Here is a 16,771-nt window from a genome sequence, read left to right as displayed (position 1 = left end):
CCAAACATGCGAACTGCCTGAGCTGCCTGGGCTGGCCTTCCGAACGAGCCGAGCAGTTCGTCTGCCCAAGGCCGGTGTTCCTGGGTGTGCTAGCAGAGCAGACCGGGCTGTCCTTGGGCTTCAACCGGTCTGCTCCACTGCTGGGCGAGCATCCGACACCGACATGTTCCGGTGCAGCTAAGCCTTCCGAACGGTCTACCCTGTGGCAGGCAGACGTCCCAATCCAGCTTTCACGCAAGTGGCTCGTCGTGTGCCGGGCATCCGCCCCTGCGCCAGCCGCTGCTCCAGATTCATGTTTGCGCCTCTTCGTGCCGTGAGCGTGTCATACCGACGCGCTATCGGACGCCTTCCTACATTGACGCTGTGCTTGACTATACCTAAGCGACAGACACTCATGAAGGGAACAGTGTGTATTATCGTGTACGTTACCCGAGTCCCGACCCCGTGTCATTAAAGCCTCTCTGTGTTTATTGTGTCATCCCTGTGTGTTAGAGGCCTGGGCCCACATCTTCCTATCAGAATTTTGGCGAGCCTGCCAGGACTTGAAAGCGCACAGGAGGGACGATGGAGATTGAGAGGTTTTACGTCATAGGGAAAGAGCGCACAGGAGGAACGCACAGGAGGGACGATGAAGATTGAGAGGTTTTACGTCTTACGGGAAGAGCTAGGAATGACAGGAACGGAGTTAAAGCGTTGGGTTGATACATAAATCGTGAGGGAACGCGACCTGCGCGCCCAACACTGGGAAGACGCGAAAGCGCAGGCAGAACAAGAGCGGCTACGATTAGAAGTGGAAGAACTAGTGCTAAAGCTCAAAATCGAGCTCCAGGAAAAGACCGCTGGCGTACAAAGCGCACAGAGTGACAGAACTGAGGAACAGTCGGTTACCAGGCGACTCCTGAGCTATTCAGTCCCCATAAGTTGATCTCCCCGTTTAACGAACCCAGGGATGATTTAGACGCCTACTTGCAATGTTTTGAGCGAGTGGCAACAAGTCAGCAATTGTCCCGCGCAAAATGGGGTCTCTCCCTCAGCCTCTGCCTGAGAGGAGAAGCGTTGACGGTCATAGAACGGCTTGATTCGAATGCAGCCCTAGACTGCGACCAACTGAAGGCTACTCTCCTTCAGCGGTGCACCGCTGAGGGATACCAAGAAGTTTCGTAACGCAAGGCCCGAAGACAATGAGACTGGCCTGCAATATGCAGGTAGAATATCGGGCTACTTTGACCACTGGCTTGAAATGCCCCATTTGAGAGGACTCCCTCAGGGACACCATGACTGCTGAACAATTCTTGAAAAATGTTCTGCGTCGTTGCGAATATTCCTGAAAGAAAGGCATTGTAAGACCCTCGCCACGATGTCAAAGAATGCCGATTGTTTTATAAAAGCACAAAACCTGACCAATCTAAGTAGAGAAACGATCGCAAAGGAGGTCGTGTTAGACTCTGCTCGCAAGACTGAACCTCCAACGGTAATGCCGCGCGCAACTAATCGGTGTTTCCTTTGTGATAAAGCGGGTAATCGAGCTTCGGAGTGCTGATCCCGGACTAAAGAGAACTCTGCTGGTCGCGGATAGTCCGGCAGAAAGGGACAAGGAGGTGAAGCCTCAAGAAGCAAAAATCAAGGACAAGCTTCATAAATTCTCGCTCCGTCGCAAGCCGAAAATCAGACAGGAGATGGTGGTGGATACGTCGTGCTTCAAGGTGGCGAAACGGTCCCAATAGTAAACATGACGTTAATGCGACAGGGCCCCAAATGTGACAGTGGAAATCAACCCGATGGTTGCACGAAACTGGAACTTAAGGTGAAGCTACCTCTTAAGGCAGTGTACAGACTGTCGAAATTTATCGCATTGACTGACTGCTACAATGCTAAGTGTCCTGTTTACCTTCCAAGAGATATACCCGGCAAACTTCTGGCGAACAACTAACTGAACGATTCACCTCGAGAACAGCGCGAGTCGCGGCAACACCTTGCCTTGCCTTCGTTTAGGTTAACTACGGCACAGGGTTAGAGGAAGGCTTCGACCGCAAGGCGAATTCTCTTTTCGGCGAGAGCGGCGTCCAGCAGCGGATCATCGGACACCGCGACGGGTGGGAGCTGCCGATCAGCGTGTCCAAGGCGGGCGCCAGGCTCACTTGGCGCTTCCAGACGACCTCTGGAAACCTGGCCTTCGGACTCCGCACCAGCAGTGGAACGTCTCAAGTTGCCCTGGAACGTATCGAGACGGGCAGCTATGTCCCTCAAGGAGGAAGCTGGCAGTGCGACACACCTGGAACATGTACGCACCAGCTCTCTGCTGCAGTCCTTGTTTGCATTCGTGTGAGTAGGTAATGACACGAACACTCAAGAAATTGTAAACAACTGTTTCTCTATTTGATTTGGCCAAAAAAAAAAAATTAAATTATGGGGTTTTACGTGCCAAAACCACTTTCTGATTATGAGGCACGCCGTAGTGGGGGAACTCCGGAAATTTTGACCACCTGGGGTTCTTTAACGTGCACCTAAATCTAAGTATTGATTTGGCCAACAGCCCCAACGTCTGTATTAGGTTACTTGACCAAACGAAATTCCGCCCAAGCTTAAAGTTAAGGGTGACCATGAAATCAAGGGCTTAATCCCTATAACCACTAAGGCCGCATTACGATGCGGAGGGGGGAGGGGGGATGGACGTACACGCTAGTGTACCTCGAACTGGGAGCGCGTTATACAATCTACACACGCTCTACGAAATAAGCAAACCAGAAGGATAGCCGCGTGGCATCTGACAGTGAAAGTTGGCCTCCACTCCAATACCTGCCAACTCTGCCTTTCGCCACTCTGCTACCTCCTCCGCGCATATTCCAGACGAACTTATCACATTGAACACGTACATCAGCGAAACTCAGTCGAGCGTTTTGCTATGGGAAATTTGCATGCTGTGCTCTGCGAACGTGCCGTTATATAGCCACCACTATTTTGCTTGCGGTTGACTGCTATGCGCACGGTGATATTGCAGCGACGATCGTTGATGCTATTAGTGTCCTTCTGAAACGTGTTTTCAAGTGTTTGCTGCAGACGGGCTCGAGTTCGACAACACCCACAGCTGGCTAAGCCGCAAGACACTCGCCTACATGGTGAACTTGCGTGCACCTGAAGAGAGCGCTTGACAGACGGACGCGCTTCAACGGGGCCGATGCGATCAGCATGAAATAAAGAGCACTGTACTACATCTTCATTACATTACACCACCTTCTCTCTAAGCCTGAAAGCCGAAGGGAATTGGGGGTTTTCGGAGCTTTGTTTGAAAGTGGAACATCTTTGTTGCAAATGAAAATGACGCTATCCACTGTGCAGAACTGACCATGAATTTTCGGTAACAAGAGGCAAGGAAATCTGAGAAAGAAGCCATAAAGAATTAAATTTACTGGAGGTGTATTACGCGGTCTAGTGATCTCTCAGGACAGAGATAGAAAAAAAAAATGTGCATGTCAAACGCACACGTTGGACTCTATGTGACGCGAAGATGTAGTGAAGCACCTGATTAAATGCTTTACAACTAACGACGATGCTTGCATTTTATTTGTTATTTACTTTCGTGCTATACAACTTGCAATCTGATGAAATGACTGTTTATCCACCACAAAGGTCGCAACTTTATTGTCGTGCAATTTTCACGTTTACGCACTGCAGCTCTCACAGGCTATGCCGACATGCATACCCCAAATCAGGTGGATGCAAACTGTGAGACGTACACGCAGCGATGTGACAAGGACGAAGGCGATGCGTAATTCTTGATTGTGATGATAGAGAAATGATTTGGTGATAGGCGAATGCACGGCAAAGTAAGACACGTATCGAGCAATCAGAATGCCTAATAGATTAACAAAAATTCACTAATTAAATTTGTAATTAGATTGTAGCACATGTTGCAATTTACGAGTTTTTAGCGGATCATTTTGCAAGGCATTTCAAGTTGCACCTAATACTGAGGTCAACATCAGTTTCGAGATATGCGCCATCAAACTTGCGAAAAAATCCGGTGTGGTTCCACTTCCGCTGGACAACCTTGTCTTACGCACTGAAACACAAAAGTAACTGGGACGCCAATGTATCTAGTCGCCAACTTCAGCAATTATTATCTCTAAAAATTTGTTCCAGGTGGATATACCTTGCGGACTTCCCGCCTACAATTCGTAACTTGCTCCATGTGCCATAAAGTAATAATTAGAAAATTAATTAGGAGTATTTTTAGTTATACGATAATGCATTTCGACTTTTCCTGCAAGTCATGTCCACCTCTTTGAGTAATCCAGTTCAATGACTAGAAATATGCTATTTTTCACATGCGAGTTTTAAAAATGTTGTATGATTTTGAAAAAAAAAGATCACTTGGTACATCCGCAAATGTATCCGCCGAAAGAGCTTATTGACCCAACAGAACCAAGCAACCAGGCAGCCACACAAAACTAAAGAAAGTAGGCAAACAAAGCTTAGCGCAGAACTTTATGATATTACTGACTGACTGTTCTTGTGATTATTCTATGCGGAATATCTTACAAATTCTGAGACTTTTTTCTTGCCAAGCGACCAGCAGTAGTGCCACTTAAAGGCACTAACTTCTTCTATTGCATCATGTCAATAATAAAAAAGCTTCCATTTAGAATAAGCCGAAGAATACTGAACTAACATAAGCAAAGCATTACAAGAGAAACAAAGAAATGAAACCTGTTGAATTATGTTCCCGATACTCTACGCTACGCGTGCTAGTGCATGTATAGTGTCGTTACTTGTCTGCTTCTGACATTTATTTGTGTGTCTAGGGCATGTTCATATTCTCTTTCTTTCTTTCTTTCTTTCTTTCTTTCTACAATTTGAAAGTAAAAATGAACTGACCGTTCTTTTATTTGTCTTATCTTCTTATCCGCTTTCTTCGCGCTCAGAAAAACCGGCAAGAAACAACACTGGTTAACCACATTGCGCCTGCTTTTAGAGCGCAGCTCTTGGTATCCCGTTCCTGCGACGAGCGTCGGCGGCGGCGGCGGCGGCGGCGTAACCGAGCGAACGAGCGCAGCAAAAGACGAAAGGGCGAACGCGGAGCGGGATATGAAAGACGCGTGCCGCGAACGGCGGAGACCAGTCAGAGCGGGACCTTCAGTGACGTGCGCGCGGGAAACTGGTGTCATGAGGACCGGCCCAACCGCTCCATGCGTACTCGTAACTGGCCTCAGCACGTTTCGTAATATCCTTTGCTCGCGTCAGCTTTCGCTCGCGCTTGTTTGGTTTCCTTGGTTTGGTCTCGTTCGCGCTTGTTTCGATTGTCATGGTTTGCGATTGTTTTGTAATCTGATCGTATAGGTGAAGTGAACTATCCAGCACTTTCTGGAAGCACCGCGGTATTAACGATTACACTGGAACCTTGGACGAGTCATGCATAAAAGCCGACGCGCTCGACCCTTTCTGCGATCGCCGACTCTGCTACCTGTCTTTCAAAAATTACATGTCTCAATATATCGCGAAATGAAAACACGTATACCGCTGCGCTCACATTTCGCATTAGGGAGTATTGTATTCGTCAGGGAATTTCCGTCAGAATGCAGAAGACGGGCGCTTGCAAGTCGAAACTATTAGCCAGCGTAAGTACCGGATCGGTGTTTCGCGAAATAGCTCCGCCGCTTAAAGAAAATAATAATTATTATTCCGTCCCTGAACTCCTTTACCTTGACAGCAGCAGGCTGTCCCAGCATACATCGTCATCTTGCTTGTTTGCTTGCCTGCTTGCTTCTCAAATAACATCTCTCTACACTGTTGTCTTTTTAGCTATGGCTCGTATTCACATGGGCAGAGTGACCGCGGGTTCCCATGGACACTGCACTATGGCTGACTCTATTTTTGTGCTAATTTGATGGTAAATAATGCTAATTTAAAGAAACGCAACATAAATAAAGAAAAGTTGTACAGGCCGATAGTTGGTGAAGCCACACGAGAAAAACCAACAAATAAAATGCGTGTTTACAACTCTAGAAGCAGTATGTTTAACGCACCAGTCTCATTGCGGCAACGATGTAGTCGTGCACAAGCTCGCAGTCTTCCTCTCCTGCTTATCACTGGCTGATCACACCAAAATATCAAGTAAGAGCAGAGAGCCAATACGCGAGAGCGGTAGCTCTGCGTATATCATTCTGTTGGAAGCATGCTTTTGGCAATAGAGGAGAAAATTGTGCCGTGACTGACCCTACATCCCCTTGTGAAACACAGAGTTTCGATCGCGTGCATCCATTTACTCCTGTAAAGGTTTAATTGTGGAACTGTACACAGTAAAAGTGCACTCGATACATCGCACTGTGGAGATTCTCAGTAGCAGCTTCTTCTTTGTGATGCGCACAATGTCGTCTTCGTCCTCTATAATACGTATTACCCGCTGGGCCCTCTGAAATACGCAGTCAGATGCCACACCTTTCAGACTTTGGGTGGTTTGATTGCTTTATCGATCGATCGCTCGGTCGATTGATTACTTCATTGATTGATCGATTAACTGATTGATTGTAATTTGGAAATGTAGACAACAAGTACTGTTCGTCGTCGCCTCTTAAAACGGTAAATTGTACAATGAATGAAGGGTGTTGATAGCTGTACAAAATCACTCAGGAATTGCCGGGCACGGTGTTGCGTCACAGCTCAGAAGCTCACGCGTTCGGCTCCCAACTCCATCTTGTCGCAAGTACGCGAGTTCAAGCTGCGGCGGTAGGCACCCCGGGTACAGCCATGCTTTTCTTGGCCGTATGGTGAGGGTGAGGATGATAAGGTGGCCGGACTATACGTAACTGAAGGTACGGACAAAGCAATCTCAGCTGCGAGCTTTTGAACTTGTGTCGCAGTTAAACGGCGAATAGAACATTGCACGCTGCCCCTTTTGCACCGCCGCGCCCAACTTTGCGTGCTCTCCACAGACAGATAGTTTGCCAAATGTAGAAACTGCTCCCGTGACCAGCCGTTTCTTGCTGCCATACTTTCAGCGATAAATAGCGCTAGAGTGGCTGCTTTTTTTCTTTCGAGCAGCGGGCAATGTGCGGGTACTTATGAAGCGCACAATCACCCCATTGTTCTGTTATGAGAAGACATGCATCCACAAGTGGCGGTTGTCCCGATACACTTGGCAACGAGCGCCACAGGTCGCGTCATATCAGCTCGCTTCGTGGATTCGTCTCAATAGGAAACGTTTGAAAAAGATCGACGAGAAAATCTGCTTTCGAGGGGTTCACTGACGTTTTGTGATCTGGCTGTGGGCTAGAGCACGCTTACAATAACTTAGCGCTAGACATGTGGCACCAAGTATTGCAGTTAAAATATTATAACAACCTCCTGCTGCTCGCCACTTAATGAAGTTCGTTCATTTGTGCTCGGGAGTTACGAATGCTAAGGCGTGTAATAAAAAAATTATACAGATCCCAAACACTGTTGCAGAGGATGTTATGCGGCGCATTCTGCAAATGGCTGGCTATCCTGCATTGTTTCGGCTTCCGCAAAGCGTTACGAAGGGGGCCAACGTGTTTGTGTAAATCGATCACACCTTACTCTTATATACCCGTTGAAAGGAAAATTTCTTCGCAGTGACGGCGCTGACACAGTGACTGGAAGTTGGATAGAAACCGAATTGAGAAAAACGTTTCGAAAGCCCTTGTTTTGAGTACCAACTTGTCTTCTTGCTCTTTAATAGTTATTCTCAAGTCAGAAATGCTTACGAAGCCTACGTGTTTCTTAACACGGCGCGGACTACGCCAGTGGAAGTTCGGCAATATGCCCCTTTACTGCAGCATCGCCAGGTCTAGGCGACACAATACTCAGTTCCAGTTACATACTAGGGCAGCTTGCCAACACAACGATGCAACTAAAGTGGTTTTTGAAACGCTGAGGGATAATCGAAAGACAGGAATCTATTCGAACGTCGTTCGTAAAGGTTGTTTAAGCCGCCTTCGCGCATGGCACCCTCTTTACACTCCTCCTCAGTAGATCGTGTTCAAGCCCCAACCGTTCTACAGTGGGCATCACACCTTTATAGACACAACCATAGAAACACAACCATGAGTGTTCCCAACGCTTTCTAGATAAGAAAAAAAGACAGTTTTATCACAGACTTGACGTCCTGGATCTGGACCAGTGCCTTCACTCCAAAGCACGCCGCGTCTGCGTCCACCCACACACATCACGTGCCTACCCTCCTTAAAGCGCCTTGTTTTGAATGCATGGATCGTCAGCTGATGGTCACTATTGCAAGCTTCCTTGCACAGTCGGCGTCAAAAGCTTACAGATCACCGGCTACGAAAAAACGCTGCATTGCCCAGCAGTTAGTGACTTTAACCAGTAAAACCAGTAAAGGGACGAAATAGAGTGCACATGGGAGGTAGCACACAGTACGGGCGCTCTCCCGTTATTGCTTCTTAACACTGTTTATTTTATCATTAGCGATATTTCTTTTCTAAAGAAGCATATTAATCAACTCGCCGAATTTCACATTCTGCAACACTATAATGATCGCACATTCTTGTCAGGTTGGAAATCTGAGCCCATATTCTCAAAAAAGCTCTGACGTTAGAATTGCCCCAAACAAAAAAAAAAAAGACATACCACGTCAATCCTAATGCTAGACGTAATATTAGCAAAGGGGACTAGCCACTGGCAAAGAGCACTTCCGAACGAAAATCTTTGTGAATTCGGCCTCTGAGATCCAGGCTGGACGCGCCCAGAGTGGAGAACTATTTATCATCTTCTCAGATACCCTGGTCGGTAAAGAACATTTGACACTGAGCTTGCCGTCAGGCAGGGGCTTCAATATTCCCCCAGTAAGTTCTCTCTGTCTCACAAACTCGAAGCCGAAGATGAGAGACGGAGGCGGAGGTGAGATGAACCTTATCAGCTTCGTGTGGGTTATTGGTCCGCATGGAGTGGACGTTTGGAAAGCCAATCGGCGAAGCAGCATCTGCTCTGCTGTTCTGTCAGCAGCGCACGCGGAAAGGGCTCGCCGCAGCCTTGACAACCGTTTAGCGTCGATGCCAACGCGCGCTCGCAGTCAGTCGATCGACCGCCGCGGTGCAGCGTGGACTCGCAGCAGCTGGAGCCATGAGCGGATACCTGGGCGACTTGAGCGCACGTCAGCAGGCTGCTCTCGACAAGGTAGGACTGAACAGTAACAGGTCAAGCTATATATATATATATATATATATATATATATATATATATATATATATATATATGTGTGTGTGTGTGTGTGTGTGTGTGTGTGTGTGCGAATAGTAAACAGAAAGGAGATAGTTTAACCAGACCACAGAAATTCGGTTTGCTACCCTTCGTAGGGAAGGGAAAAGTATAAAGGGTAGAAGTAAAAAAGTAGAACGGAAGTAGAACGAGCGAGACAGAAATATTCTTTGAAACATTGAAATGGTAGTAAGAATAAACACCTTACAAATACAGAATATAGTTTCGTGCTAAATTCAATTGCGTCGAGTGCATCCTTCAGGTGGACAACCATTTGACTAATACGCGGAGATAGGAAAATTGTACAAGTCTCGCCGTTTTTCGCCGCAGCTTTAACTGTACTGGCCGATGGGGAGCCGGGCCTTGACGAGATTCAGTGCGCAAGCAGGTGTTCGGAAAGTTTTATTTGTGTGTCAGTGCGAACGTCAGAACGTGTGGATTTATAACAATTTCTTGTTCGTTGTTCTCCAAACGTAAAGCTTGCGCGATTTGAAATTGTAGGAACAGTGCTCTTTCTACCAATTTGACCAGGGTTCTGACTCCAAAACAGTATCTTTTAATCAGCTCGAAACTTTTCCTAAACGGGCATTGCTTTTATTCCGCTCAGGTGTGCGCTACGCCGCATTTCTCGCGCGTGTGCATGTAAACGCGCACATAGTAAACGCGCACGTGCTCTATTTTTTATCGTCTTCTTTTATTGTGCTTTTTAATTGTGCGTTTAGGATCAACAATCTCGAAGAACAGTTTAATAGCTAGCCAGGAAAGCCTAGCCACGCGGCCACGACGTCTATGAATATGGCCTTCCGGAGCCCGTAAAAGCTGCATGTTCAATTTTCAGCCACGCTTGCCATATATGTATAGGTGCGAAATGCAAGCACACCCTTGTACAGACATTAAAGTGGACATTAAAGAATGCCAGGTGGTCTAAATTGCCCGCAAGTGGGTTATACGGCGTTGGAGGCCCAACTTTTGATTTTGGAATAATAAGCCCTTACACTCGTTTTCATTAACACTGTCAACTTTTTTTTTTGTAGACTAATGATAGAACTAATGATGATGGCCCCACCAAGATAATGCACTTCTCGCGTGAGTACATGGCGAACAGCTATTCTTCAGAAACGAACACTTGTTGCTCTTGAAGAGTTTTTGGAAGCTAGTCATGTTGACAGGGGGTTCAATATTAGGATAAGAAGTGCACGGACATATCTCCAGGTTAAAATGACATTCCATGCGTGCATGACGTTATATGCGATTTTGGTCGGAAACTGATTTTTGCCACTTTGTCTCTCCTGGGGCGTACTGAGCATTTGCAGTGTGTCTAAATTTTATAGTGTCGGTGGCATTTTGGCTGCATTTCTGTGTAGTAATATTTCATGCTTTGAGGTTTTATTGTAATGTCACTTTACATCTTTGCTTTACTTTTGGTAGTATGTGTGACTTGTGATGTATTTCTATGTGAAAATGAATAGCCGGCCCGATCTCTTGGTGCCAACTCCACTTTATTTCTCACGTCGATAAAGAATGCACTGGTCACTGGATCTAACATCGCTTGAACAAACCATCGCAAAACAACAAACAGTTTAGGTGTCGACGGTTCACGCTCATGGTTCGTATGCGCTATAGCCGCTAGCCTTTGCTTCAACCCTTCAGCCCTTAAGGTTCCTTTAAGTGATTCTTCCCCACTGTATACGACAGCATTCGCACCGGTCTGTAACTTTGGCTTCAGTGACAACAGCTGGAGGACTTTGTGCAAAGAAATGCCTAGGTCGCTGTCATACTTTTTTCCCCTAGCACTGCATATATTAGGCATGCACGCTCAGCCTTCACTCCGAGAAACAAGTTGCTCCTCTTGGTTTCTTGTTTGTGTTTGTTTTCACGACACGTGGAGACGATTACATCTGTGCACGCAATGCTATAAATGGAAGCAGGGAAAGAACTTAGAGAAACATTCTTTCCTCTTAGAGCAACAAACAAAACTTGATCGGCATCTCGACCATTCGAAGGAGGGAGAAAAAAAACGCGTCGATATGGCAGAGCCATGTTTGGGTATGAAAGGGGGAGCGCGGGCATGGCCTTGTGAGAAGGATTTGTTGACGGTTGCTAAATCATTCACACTGCGGCGACGCACGTGCTGAAGATTTCAGCGACGATCGTTCTCCTTGAGCACCGTGGTGGACATTCTAGGGCAGGCGCTTTTTTTTTTTGGGCTAAGAACGTAGTAAATCCCTGCATATGACATGCTTGACCTTGTAGAAACGCGTCACAGACCAACAACACGACGAGCGACCCACAGCGAATTTCTGTTCGTTGTCCAAGAATGACTCGTAGCCACTAAGGGGGAATAGGCAAGTTGCAGGTGGTTTTGCAAGTATTCTTATTAAGACTGTAACCGAAGAAACCCCGAGCGCACCTAAGTACTTCTTGTGAGTTGCGAATGCGAAAGCATTAATGTCCAATTGAACGCCGCTGAGAGGCCCTTTGATATAGGCTCTTAAAAACGCTTGCACCCTTTGGGGTGTATATTCGTCCCACAACAACAATTGTCATTTGGCTTTCTTGCGCTTCCTTTCTCGAAAACTCGGCGCTCGCTACTTTCCTGTCAAGAATGCTGTGCCACGGTGATAACGCGCAAGCCGTTCGTGACTTAGAAGTATTGGGTTCCCCGCGTTAAAGAAATGCGGGTAAGATTGATGGTGATTATCGTTGTGGGAGAAGATAAGCCCAAAAGTATATAACATTTTTTTAAAAGAGTGCGAACTCCTCGCGGGCAACCGAGTACGCTTAGGCGCTTGGCGCGTTTTCACGTGGCCTCACCGAGGTGCCGTTAGAACGCAGGCTTGCGTGCAGCACAAAGAGCGCGCGAATAACACGGGCTTCAGAGAGCAAGAGCGAGAGTGACGTGGCGTCGCCGCGACGCCCTCCCTCCTCTCCCAAAACCTGGCGCGCTAGCGGGGCAGCAGGTGCGCACTTTCGCTCGCTCTGGTCCCTCAACCTCTCTCCTCAGCGTAGGGTAGCAAACCGGATCTTCCCGTCTGGTTAACCTCCCTGGATTTCCCCTTTCTTCTCTCTCTCTCTCTGCTCCGTCGAGGCGCACTCGTGACGTCACGTTGCAGCCAGTGGGAATTCAGCTGCCGTTTCACTGCTACGGACAACAGACGCCGGCTTTTCGCTCAATGAGTCAATGTACGCTTTCGCATCACGAAAAACTCAGAATATAAGAGCGTAATTTCTGGAAAGAACGGGTCCCCTAACTTCTTTCTTCATCGTCATCTAAAAGGTGGGCGCGCTGACTTTCTGTAAGCTCTTTTGTAAGCACTCTTCGAGTTTATTCCGCTCAACCAGGCATGCCAACGTGATTTTGAATAATTGGAAGCTTACTCAGGCTGCATGCGGTCAGAGAGAGTCCGTTGGCATATAGAAACTATGATGTTAAAAACTTATCAGTGAATGAATACGTAGTGTAAATGGTTGTCTAAGCACGTGATGCGCATAAGATGATAGAATGCGATGAAAATGGGAGGTCAATGTCCATGCCTTAACACATACAAAACGAGTGTGATCTGGGATCATAAACACGTATTTCGGCTTGTAGCCAAGCTGGAAATAAACAAAAAGAAAGAACCGTGATCTAATGATTAGAGGCTCGAGCTTATGTGCTTAGAGGGCCAGGGTTGAAAGCCGATCATCGTACATTTCTATTTATTTATGTTATTTATTTGTAGTGGTTACTGACGAAATCTAGTCTCCCAAGTTGTTCATAGACGACCAGAAAATTACAAATCGAAATGTGGAGGGAGGAGCAAAAGAAAGCTACCGCTTTAAATATGACATCGTCTTGCGTTGGAACTCGATATGCCAAGCGGGTGGCGCTGGCTGTCTTGAGGTAATAAGACTACGGCGTGCCTATCCTGTTTAGGCGCCCATTTTATTACAGATGGTATGACACATTAGTCTGGAGCCAGCGATATATATTGTGTCGTGTTGACGGCCGTCGCGGCGATGGTCCATGTAGTGCCAGTTATGAATCAAGCACATAAGACTGAAGTGCATCTCTGCACTGACAACTCGTTAACGTCAATCGTACTATATTGCAAAATATTCTTAAGAGCCCAAAATACCACCGACAGCTGTCTAAAGTTAATGCATCGTATTAAGTACGCTTTTAGAAAAGTAATGATGAACTACCAAAATGCTCGCAAAATTATTTAAACTACCGTACTTTGAGTAGAATATTCATAGGGTACACACAAGTTTGCTATCCCTACAACATAACGTACATAATTTCCTCGTATCGCTAAAGAAAACATACTTTCCAGGTTGTTCCGGATGCACTTACTCTTACATGGTGTCATTTCTGAAGGCGAAAATACTTCTTGCGTTTCGAAAGATCTAAATTTGACTGCAATGGCCAGCCACTAACAAAGAGTTTCGGAACTTGGCGATTGTATCTACTGGAACGTGGAGTGCTCTGCTGTTCAAAGTCGGTTGCTAAGAAGCTTTGCGGGACAGCTGCGCATGGCACTGTCGTCAGGCGACACGAGGAAAGTTTCTTGGGTCTTCAGGCAAAGCTGCCACGTGACTTGGTGCTTTGGATTTGCGGCTAAGTGATAGTGGCGGAAGTTTGGGGAGCGGCACGACGCGCTTCTTGCATCGAGCTAAGCTGAAACGTACGCCATTGGATTAGCACAGAAGTAATCCAGCAAACGCCTTTTTTTCACTCGCTTGAAACTAACGTTGCAGAGTCACCAATGACGTGCGATGAGGCTTTCTTTTTTTCATCTGAAGCTAGCGGAATATCCATATATACTCGGTTGTCTGTCTAGTTATCAATTACGGGCAGATAATACGCTTAGTGCAACCAACCTTTTTACTTACCCTGGCCTTTTATTTTCGGTGTATCAAAGGATAATGTCTAGCATCCATCATATCAAGAACGTCTCCTCTTCTTGATACTAACAATGCAATATTTGCAGAAAGTATGGACTTCATTTTGTAGCAGCTTCGGACAAACTACGGCAGTCGGTACCTTTTTCAGCCTGATAACTCTGAAACACAGTAGCATCCCCCATATGGTAGAAACCTAACCGATTACAAATATAACTAAGTTTTCATTTCTTAAAACAACTTGTAACTTTCTTTATCATGATATTTCCTATTATTGTGCAATGCACTTAATTCAGCGCGTCTTTATTTTCTTCCTTTTTCTGCAACATTGCGGTGGTGTTTTTTCGCTTATTCAAAATTGTACCTTTGAAGTTTTTCGTAGCTAACAATTTATTCAAAGCCACATCTTGTATTTCGATCATTTGTATGTTATAAAATTTAAGAGGGCTTTATAATTACAAGTTCTGTGCATTGTAACGGCTGTGACGTTTAAATCATTTTTCACTTTACGCACAGGAGGTTCCAATTCAATTTATAATTACGGTACCTCCTTCTGCATAAACATATCTTGTTACTCCTACTTAACTACTTAAATGAATACCGATTCTAATACAACTTGTAGCGTTAAGCTTCGAGATTATCAAGTAGCGAAGAAAAGGGAAGTTTCAGAAGTTGCTAAATAGTTATCATTTTCGCCAATTTCGATTATTTTGTTAATGCGCAGAATACAGGATAAGTTGCACCACTGCGCCCTCCTGGGATCTTATCGGCTATCAACGCTACTCAGGTTTTAGGGACCGAATGCAGAAGGAGACTTATAGCTGTTCGGAACAAGCTAGACTGCTTGCTACTCATTGTAGAGATAAAATATAACATGAAGTTCTCAACAAAAACTTTCCCACAGTCATTTTAAACTTGTATTAAACACGCAAATTACAATAAATTAAGCTTTGCAGCACTGGTGAAGTTGTCAGCCAATTATTTTTATTGAAGAAAGCCAAACTGCTTCCATTCTTGAGCTTAGCACTAACGGCTATGCGAACTTGGTACTAACGTGCTGACACGACCTTCTCACGACCTTCTTTTCTCTTGTGTGCTTCCTACGGTCCATGGTACTTTTCCTTGCTTTCGTTCTTTTTCTTTCTTCTTTTTTGAGTTGACATTTCGAGAAGTAGTCACCTAAATGGCAAATTTGTTTTAAAATATAATACAGCTGCATGTCAGATATCTTTGTCGAACAACATGACAAGTATCATCCGTGCAACGACCTGAACTGAAATTATTTGAAATGTTTAGTAATTTTACACATATTGATTGCCATACCAACCTAACGGGGACAAAAACAGCATATTATATTTTGTTATTCATGCTATAGGGCTGCCCGTGTCTTCACGTATGTTTCGAATCGCGCTCTCTCTCTTCTTAGCTTCAAGAGCGTCTGATTCATTCTTTTTGTGCAGAACTCAGTTTTAATGTTTATTCGCTCACTGAAGCCTTGATGATGATGATTCGAGTTTATTGGAGCAAGGGCCAGAAGTAGCCAAACAGCGCTTCCCTGAAGCCTTGAATGACACAATAAAGATTTCACGCTAGAAGGTCTCTGTTTTAAAGCAAGTTGCTTTGTCAACAGCGAAGGCAATTTTACGCTGTCGTTGTTTCATTTCATATCACTTTTTACCCGCCGCGATGGCTTAGCGGCTGTGGTGTTGCGCTGCTACGCATGAGGTCGCGGAATCTAATCCCGGTCGTGGTGGCCGCATTTCGATGGGGGCCAAATGCAAAAACGCCCGTGTTCCGTGCATCGCGCGCACGTTAAAGGTCCCCTGATGGTCAAATTTAATCCGGAGTCACCCCACTACAGCCTGCTTCATAATGACATCGTGGTTTTGGCACGTAAAACCCCAGGATTCTGTTAATATCATTTTTGTACAATCATGTTAAATTACTGGTTAGGCTTTTGTAAAACTTTCCCGTTATTTTAAGATCCATACTGTTGGAGCTGTTATTTACTAGGTCTATCAGCGCACTGTTCAACCGACCGACAAATCCGGGGTCCTGTCTTCTGTGCAGCTCCGCGAAGCCGTGGCAGACGTGAAAAAGCCTTCGCACACGGATGCCTTCCTGCTGCGCTGGCTACGGGGTGAGCGGGCGAATCGTCGCTACAGACATTCTCATTACGAGTTTCATCACGCCAACACCATCGAAAGGCGGTCTGTGGTGTGATAACGCTGGAGCGTTCCCCCATGCCTCTACCCACTGCAGTCATATCAATGCGTACTCGTAAAAGCCGCGAGCTTATTGCTGGTATAGAGCCTTTGCAGAACGTTGAGAAGTGCTTCGACGGGGTCTATAGTTTGTGTGGCATCATCGTATACGGTGTGTGGCTATGGTATGGACCTTGCTCTCTGAGTGTGCCACCTTAGCTGTGCCACTCTACGTCATACAGTATTCAGAATGGTGCATTGCTATCAGTCTTTGAATGCGAAGAGGACACTTTTCACTTCTTTCATTACCGCTACCCCTGTTACCGCGTTTACCTTACCTATAGCAAGGAGAAACCACGTTAACCTTCCTGCCTTCCTGAATGTCCAACAACACTGGTCAGCTGCAAGCACATATTGCGTAGGTTAGGAGAGTGTTTTACAAACTGCGGACG

At 46.0% G+C, this 16,771-nt stretch overlaps 1 protein-coding gene across 4 annotated transcripts in view; it reads left to right on the top strand.

Annotated features, from left to right (window-relative positions):
* LOC140212798 (SEC14-like protein 2) overlaps positions 1-16,771 on the top strand; it is a 73,280-nt gene that overhangs the window by 37,366 nt on the left and 19,143 nt on the right. The window contains exons 1-2 of one of the 4 annotated variants that reach the window (XM_050170748.3): positions 9,024-9,150; positions 16,186-16,255. The exons of 2 other annotated variants lie outside the window; for them this stretch is intronic. In XM_050170748.3, the coding sequence (XP_050026705.1) occupies positions 9,097-9,150; positions 16,186-16,255 (124 nt within the window). In that variant the 5' untranslated portion in view covers positions 9,024-9,096. Of the gene's footprint in view, positions 1-9,019; positions 9,151-16,185; positions 16,256-16,771 lie in introns of those variants that run through there. One more of the 4 variants, XM_055066208.2, reaches the window with a different exon arrangement.

Source organism: Dermacentor andersoni, chromosome 6 (genome assembly GCF_023375885.2).
Source record: "Dermacentor andersoni chromosome 6, qqDerAnde1_hic_scaffold, whole genome shotgun sequence".
Classification (NCBI taxonomy): Eukaryota; Metazoa; Arthropoda; class Arachnida; order Ixodida; family Ixodidae; genus Dermacentor; species Dermacentor andersoni.
The sequence above is the reverse complement of the archived record's forward strand: the minus strand, read 5'-3'. Positions and strand labels throughout refer to the sequence as shown.